The sequence below is a fragment of the Kryptolebias marmoratus genome, linkage group LG5 (genome assembly GCF_001649575.2).
Source record: "Kryptolebias marmoratus isolate JLee-2015 linkage group LG5, ASM164957v2, whole genome shotgun sequence".
NCBI classification, from domain to species: Eukaryota; Metazoa; Chordata; class Actinopteri; order Cyprinodontiformes; family Rivulidae; genus Kryptolebias; species Kryptolebias marmoratus.
The window spans coordinates 16,824,499-16,832,921 of record NC_051434.1 but is presented as its reverse complement, the minus strand read 5'-3'; the positions used below and the strand labels follow the sequence as shown (position 1 = coordinate 16,832,921).

Sequence of the window (8,423 nt, the reverse complement as noted above, 5' to 3'; positions counted from 1 at the left end):
CTTTCTGTCTTTCTCTCCCTTCATCTTTCCCTCTCTTTCCACCCCTCCCTCTCCTCACCTCACATTCCATCTCTCCAGAGCACTTTTTTTTTTTTTTTCCAGAAACGCAGATCAAGCAAGAAAGCACAAAGCGATCCTTTGACTCTAAAAATACAACTCAGGAGAAGGAAAGCCTCACTAAGGACAAAGAAAGACCCAGATAAGAAAAAAAAGAGAGAGAGAGAGAGAAAGAGAGAAGAAATTAATAAAGCTTCAAAGGGAGTCACAGCAGAAATGAAGAGGCGAAGCTGAGCGAGTCTCGTGCTTTTCTTTTGTCCCTCTTCCCCTCTTTTCTCGCCCTTGAGCAAATTATTTGGGAGGGAACAGGCATTGTAAGTAGAACATGGAAAAATTTTAATCCCGCAACCACCACACCTCCCTGCCCGCGACGTACAGGCATCCACACACACTTGAGCGAACGTAGGCACTGGATGCACACACATAGGAAGACTTTATCCACCTTTACACACACACACAAAAGGAGTTTAGACACGGGCGACACACACTTGACGCTGTAGATGAATATGCAGGGATGCAGCTGAAGATTAATCCTCCAAAACTCTCGTATCGTCACATCTAAAGATGGGTGTTTTGGTATTTTACAGGCTACAGAAACTGTTGATAATAAAGCCTCCTACATATATAAATCAGTGTGTTTGCTACCTATTTTAAAAAATAAAATCCCTATTTTAGAAAATAAGTAACCAAATAATATCTTTTGCAAAAAGAGGAAACAAAAAAGGGATATTTTCCATAAACCTGCGCTCCGACATGTTTTCTCACCAAGGCCGAGGATGGGGTGGTGCTCCACTAGCGCCCAGGCGTTGTCGTCCACACAGTGGCTCTTGTAGACCAGCAGCTGACACACATCCCTCGCCGTCATGTCTGCAGGCATCTCCACCACCTTCCCGGCTCCATCTTCGCTCCACACCTTCACTATCTGAGGACACACATGGGGCAGATGAAGTTAAGACGAGCGGGAGGGGGGCTTCATGTTTTCCCCACCAGCAGGGCTAAGTGAGATGCACGGCATGTCCCGAGCTGCTCCCAGGAATTTCAATATCAAAAGAAATAAAGAAATAAAACAGCAACCGCATTTACCTCCATGATCGGATGCTCAATCAAGTCCACTCTAAAGAGGTCTTGCTCATATAATTCTGTCACTTGAACATGAAAGATGCTTTTAAAAAAAAAAAAAAAGAAGAAGGATGACGTCCAGGAAACGCTGGCCTGCCCTTCAGTTCAGCCCTTTTGTCCAAAACAGGCAAACTTACTCCAACGCACTCCTGCGATCACGCATCTGACCCCATAATGACACGTTCTCCGTCACACGGAAGAACATCCACGATAGGAAAAGTTGGGGGAAAAAAAGTAACACATTTACTCTTAGACGCTAAAACACTGCGGTGCATTTAAACGTGTTGCATTTTGTCATTAAAAAAAATGTCACCGCTGGGAGCAGCAAGCGGGTAGGGTTCAAAGCTGGAGTACCTCCCATTGTTGCGCCATTTTGAACCATTCCAGCCAAGTGCCCAAAGCGACATTTAAACCGAGTGTAATCTTGCCCTCATCGAGTGTGTTGCTGCGCAGATAACCACAGACCAGCTGCTTTACACTGCTGCATGAGCAAACTCACACAGGCACACCACAGAAGTCTCGCTGTCGCAGAAACGCATGCAGAAATGAGAGTAAAAGAATATTTAAAAAGTGCCTGCAAACCGTGGAAGCGACTCCAAGAATCTACAAAACACGAGACAGAAATGGCACAAGTGTGTATGCTTGTGTGTATGCTCTCACACACCCCCGTACAAACACTTTCTGTCCTCAGCAGGGATTCTCTGCACAGAAAACCACCGGGGAGCAACTGCTGAAAATTACATGAAACAAGACACAAAACTGGTGATGGCCGAGAGGCTGGAGAGGAGGGAGGGGGGGCCGTGGTGGGGAATGGAAAATTAAATCGGACAATGGCGCCGCAAAGTAAAAATATGCACAAACACACACACACAAAAAAAAAAAAAAGGCAGCGATGCCACCCTAGAAAGACGCAAAACATAAAAGCTCCAAAATGACGACTCGGAAGACTCCCAGTGAAACCAGAAACAACGTCACTGCACTTTTTTTGCCCCTGCAAAGCCTGAAGACTGCCTCCTCTCTTCCCACATGCCCTCGAAAAANGGGGGGGGGGGGGGGGGGAGTTCATCTATGACGCATTAGTTTTGTTTGAGAAAAGTTTTAGTAATAGTTAAGCAAAGCAGTAAAAACCGAAAAGGTCCTCATCACTCCAAACTGACAACCAGACGCCCATGGACAAGAACACACACACACCCGCGCGCGCACACACACCTCATGACAGACATCCGGGAAAGGAACAAACACACACACAGGTTCCTTACCTCCACAGCCTGTAAGAGGCAACAGTCTGGAGAGCAGGATGGCATTTTCACACTGAGACGCTCTCCAGTGACACGGAGGGACAGAGAGGGAGGGAGGAAACAGAGCAGGAGGAGAGGAAGTCAGGAGGAGAGAGAGAGAGAGCACGCGAGGGGAGGAGGGAGGGAGGGAAGGACAGATTGGCGAGGCGAATGTAAGAGAGGTAGCAGGGAAACGGAGGGGGGTGGGAGGGAAGGAAGTGACAGAGGAAGGACGAAAGCGAAGGAGAGACGAAGCGAAGGAGAGGCAGCCTGCCCCGTCTTCTTCTCATGCTGGGCAGCAGAAAAGCTGCTGAGCTGCGAGGAGTGGTATGAGCAGTCTCTCCTCCTCCACCTCCTCCTCGTCTTCACTCTGGATTAACGCAGTGTGGGATTATTAAACAGTGAGCTGCTACCTGTCACGTACTCTCTTATCTTCGGGCTTGTGTTTCATCCACCTGATCCCCCACCCCTCCTACTTCTACAGGGTAAAAAAAAAAAAAAAATCTCTGTCAGCTCCTTTTACTGACGGCGCCACACCATCTTTTTCCCCCCTAAACACGCCCACAACTCCTCAAACACACATCCAGACAGAGGACAAGCTCAAACTCCTGAGCCAATCACAGGTCAGAGACGGCCATCCCTTATTCTTCTGCATCTTCTGACATTTCCTTTGAGCCTGACGGTTTCAATTTCTGTCCCCTCCCTCCCGCTTATCCTCCTCCTCCTCTTCCTCTTCCTCCTCCTCAGCTGCATGTGAAATACTAGGCAGGAGTGTTAGGACCATAGCAACATGTGTAATGCACTCTGACGGCTGGGACAGTCACAGACAAAAAATAAATAAATAACAAAACAAACAAGAGGGCTGACTGGATCTGGAGCTGTGTGGGTCACTATGCCACGTGTTTGGGGCTTTGCTGGGGGTGTAGGGGGTGTCGAGGAGGAGCTATGGAGGGGAAGATGGACGAGAGAGAGAGAGAGAGAGGGGGGAGAAGAAGTGAGATTAAAATAAAGACTGGAGGGGAGTAATGAGGAATAGAAAAAAAAGAAAAGATCTATAGAGGAATGTCAGTAATGCAATACTGAGTCATAATCAGGCTCATGTGTAGCACACAGGCCAACCCAGCTGGCCCCTAATAGTGTGTGTGAGAGCTGCGAGGCGCGCACACACACACACACATATACACACATTCTCAAACGAGGAAGACAAAATGTAAACTATGAAGACCATCTGCAGCAGTTTTTCTCTTTTTTGTACATTACTGTTCGTCTTTTCTTTCGGCCTCATGCTACAGCTCAGGAGACATTCTGACTGAGTATATGCACTTGTGTGTGTATGTGTGTGTGGGTGTGTGTGTGTGTGTAAGAGATTTACATGTACATGCATGAGATGAGCATGTGTAGGAAGCGATAACAAGCATACTTTGTGCGTCACACTGAGGCAAATTCTTCCACGTCCTCCATCTGTTTGATTTCCATTTCTTTCTCATTCCTCCTCTTTATATCTCCGTTTGTTCACGTACTTCTTTACCTTCACTCTCAATCCGCCTCTCCTCCTAAGACAATCTTGAAATCCTTGCCCATAATTCTCCTCAGCCAGCTTCGTCTTGAAACGGCGAAATGTAACCCACCTTCACGTCTCCCTTCCCCCCACGCTCGCCTCTGTTCTACTTCAATAAAGGAGGGTGAGGGGTAAAAATGTACAGCGTTATTTGTTTCCTATGTTGCTTTTAGCGACATGCACACACACACACGCGTAAGGAGGGCTTGGAGTCACGACATATTGGTCTGAAGGGTCATGAGCAGACACCTGCACACGGATACCCAAACACACACACACACAGTATCAACAGGGTCAGAGGTCAAACACAATAATCTGCACCTGGGTCAGACCCACTTGACCAAGAGGTTTATGAGCCCCTCAACCTCCCTCTCTTTCTCTCTCATACACACACACACAAGCTCAGACACACAACACAGACACACACAATTGATCTGGTTGTTTTAAGCCAGAGCCGGTCTCTCCCACCGTAACATGAGCTGCAGGGTGTAAAAGCAGTCTTTACTCAGTGGATGGCTCTGCACACTGTCTGGGTTTTCACATATAAACACTGAGGTCATCCGACAGATAACCCCTCCGATCCCTTTGATAAGCAACGAAATATGGAGAGGAAGAGCCGCCGCTAAAAACCAGTCGCTGTCGCTGCAAGCAGAGGGCGCTTCAGCTATTTTTAATCTTTTCTTCCAGCTATCAAAAATCAAAGCAAAGGATAACATAACATACATTCCTGGGGTTAAACTGAACATTTAGGGCCTTGATACATCACAAAATAAATTAAAGGCTGGCACACACTGTGTTGCTTTAAAAACCATATAAGCTCGATATAACAAGCTGTTGGTAGTAAACCGCATCACACAGTACCAATGTCAGACATATCAGTCCAACAATAAATACAAAATAATGTTCTTTTTATTATTAGACTCAAACTCTAATAAAAGGAGGAGAAGGGAGGGTTGGAATAAGAGACTGCTGCGATTATAATACCGATTTTCCCAGAAATTTTATGACGCTGCTTGATTTTTGTCGTCTTAGGTCGTCTTTGGTCGTAAATCTGTCAGTGAGTCTGTCACACTGAAAGACCACAGACTCAAAACTTTGACTCTTTTTATGACGAAAAACTTTGTTCACGACTGTCAACACTTGCATTGCGTGAACCCGGCTTAAAACGCCATCACTGTGACCTTTATGGTCTAGCTGGCTTTAATGTTAGAGTGTAATAACCTCAGCTTTATGTATCTGAAAATTAACAGGAATTATTCAGTTCTAATATTTGTAGTGCCGCCATAAAGCACTTATACCAAATTTCTTCCTGTTGTTTTTGTTGAGTTTTAAAAGAAGTAGCTGCACTGCTTCTTATGTTTCGCCTCTCATCTAAAAAGTTTCTTAGTCCTGATCAGGGTTGGGAGAACTGGGTTTTTAAAGTTATTGTTGGGGTATTTATTTTACATAGATTCAGCAAATTGAGCAAGTGGCAAATGACAAATTTTAAATACCAGACAATGCACATGTTCAGATCTATTTGGCATTTCTGATTTTAGCTAATAACTTTCCCCACATCAATGTGCTGTTCTTAAAAATTTGCTAGAATCAAAGTATTTTTATTCTAGCAGAACTGATTAAAAGGTGAAAATTTTCAGTACGCTGCAATTTTCTTTTTCATCACAGTGTGTAACCTTTCAATTCAACGCAAAATAAGTTGAACAATCGAAGGATAAACCCGTGGACTTTTTGATCTTTTGAGAAACAAACCCTCACGGCTGGCTGTGTGTTGGAAGCTGTCTTTGTAGATTAAGGCACCCATCGCTAACGCTGGCGTTTAAATGTTGGTTAGCGGCGACTCCCACCCAGGTCTTTGACAACATCATCTGTCTTTCATGTCAGTGAGCGGTCTTCAGGTTTCAGGCCAGACAGAGCTGATTAGCTCTGCAGACAGTCCAAACTCAATTTCACTTCACCAGAGTGCCGTCACAAAACCTCGGCGAGTGGCTCGCCTCCACACGACCCGGCAGCCGGCTCCGCACGCTCACGTAACCGTGGGTTCATGACTTACAGGAACTTTCAGGAGATCCTAACTTTAAACATATTCACTGCTCGCCAAGACCTCACCCTAATCCCATCATCCTACATAAAATCTCAAGCTATCATGGGTTTACTTTCAAATTTAATGATTTAGATTAAATTTTAGGGGCACTAGTTGTTTGGCCTCAAAGGGAGGACCTGTCTTTTTCATGTGTAAACAGATACAGTTCACTCAGATACAGAGACGTGTGAATCAAGTCATCTCACTGACTGACTCATTTGTAGGTTGAACTAAAATAAGTTGCACCGAAAAAATACAACCTAAAACCATGTAAACTTCTGATTATTAAAATAATAAAAATCAGAGTGGATTTGCCATTAAAATAGTTTAGAGAATGGATTATTTTTCCATGCAAAGATCCCTGAATGTATTGTTGTTGATCCAATTTGTCTAAGCAGGAGGCAAAAAGCTGAATAGTTTGGTCAAGAACAGGATATTACTGATCCTTTATAATAAAATCTCAACAGCTAAATGTGTGTAAACGCCCTTTACAGGAATGAAACCTTCACCCCATCTTCATTTCAATCAGAGCTGCAATCTGATGCAAGTTTGGAAAGTCGGGACCACAACTAAGACATCAAAGATCAAGTTGTTTCATTTGTCAGGATGAGCATTACTGGGATTTTAGCAGCCATGTTGCTACAAGACTGACGTTACAGCACATCCTGGGTGCTTTAGGTTCGATGGAGCGATATCTTCTTTTAGGTGTCAGGAGATCAGACGACACATGGAAGGGCAGCAGTGAACATCTCATGATGTTCAAGAGACTTGCAAGCATTTGATTCAAGTCGTTTGTGAATCAGAATAACGAGAGTGGGTTAGGGCATTAATAAAAAGACGTTCTGCTGTCAGGAATGCATCATGATGCCTATTGAAGGAAACTCATATTTATTTAATATATTTAGGTAAAAACACACTGGCATTTTCTACCTCGGTATGTAAATGTCATTGAGTATAACACTTAGAACAAGTGAAAATAGCTGAATATTGATATCACCAATGAGATCCGAGGTTATTGACTCCACTGGGAAAACTACTTTATAGTTTGACAGTAATGATGCCTAAAATCTTCAAATAAAATAAAACTATTTTCTAATTGCATCATCACATTGCAACACCGTGAGAAACATTTTGTGCTTGGCAGAAACTTAAAGACTCTAGTAAATCTTCATTAAGCCTACACACACAGAACAGCAGAAACAGTCACCCAATCTGTGCTAAATCCTTCCACAGTAGAAGATTACACGCTGAACTGGTGTCCATCAAATAACTGAGCTCATTTGTACTTTCATCTTAAACCTACTGTATCAAGTGAGCGTCACCGCCATCTTTGTGCAGACAGACACAAACACCTCCGTGCACCTCGTCTGATTGCAGTGGGTCAGCAGACCATTGCGTGCAGAAGTACATCAGCTGACCTCAAATCAAAGGGGAGGCAGGAGTGCTCGTTAGTCTGTGTGACTTAGATCTTTCTTTCCTGTTTTAATCGCTACATAAGATCAATCAACACTTCAACTTGTTTCTTTGAAGGCTGCGCTTCTCGTTTCTATAAATGATACAGTGCAAACAAATTATAAACAAACCAGTTATTTAAAACAAACTGCCATCTTTACTGCTTGATTAGAATGTGTGACAGTGTATTTAGATACTTAGTTATGGCAGGAAGCATCCAACTATCTCAAATAAAAAAGTGGACCAAAAAAAAAAGATTTTTTAATGTTAACATCAGTCATGTCATGGCTATCAATTTAACCCAGAAGCCACTGATAAGGTCACTTAAATTAGGTTGAAGTCATCAACCAAGTCACGCCACTGATTTCATGTTGGCACATTTTAAACACCGAGTGTGCCCTTAAACTCTTCAGGACTTCCCACAATATCAGAACATTACAAGCTTCTCACTTTGGAGGCAACTAGAGCCAATATGATTGTGTTTTAAGGCTGACCCCAATGCCTTCAAACTTGTTTCTTTTTTACTTGCCACGAAAAAGAAAATCGGTTCATTACGGTGGACCTTCACAGGTCTAGTTTATAAAAATGTGTGTCGGTAAGCAGCCATCCCATAACTCAGAAAGGAGTCTCCTAAAAAATAAAAAGACAAGTGAAGCCTCAAGTGAAAGCAACAGACCGGATAAAGCTGCTGGATGACACGGTACATAGCAGTACCTAATATCACAGAGTTTATTTTTACAGTAAAACAAGTCCTTTAACAGCATAACTTAAAAAGCCAAGAACACCATTTAAATGCATTTAATGCACGGTGGTGGCAGCATCGTGCTGTGGGCACAGAATGCTGCAGTCAGGGAATGAATCTTCCTGACCGACGCCCAAA

General features: G+C 43.7%; 1 protein-coding gene across 4 annotated transcripts in view; it reads right to left on the bottom strand.

The window, feature by feature from the left end:
• The window catches only part of LOC108238714 (growth factor receptor-bound protein 10), a 48,446-nt gene that overhangs the window by 15,209 nt on the left and 24,814 nt on the right, over positions 1-8,423 (bottom strand). For 2 of the 4 annotated variants that reach the window (XM_025006936.2, XM_017420988.3), the window contains exon 6: positions 823-979. In XM_025006936.2, the coding sequence (XP_024862704.1) occupies positions 823-979 (157 nt within the window). Of the gene's footprint in view, positions 1-822; positions 980-1,140; positions 1,243-2,435; positions 2,916-8,423 lie in introns of those variants that run through there. The other 2 variants (XM_025006937.2, XM_037975890.1) reach the window with 2 other exon arrangements.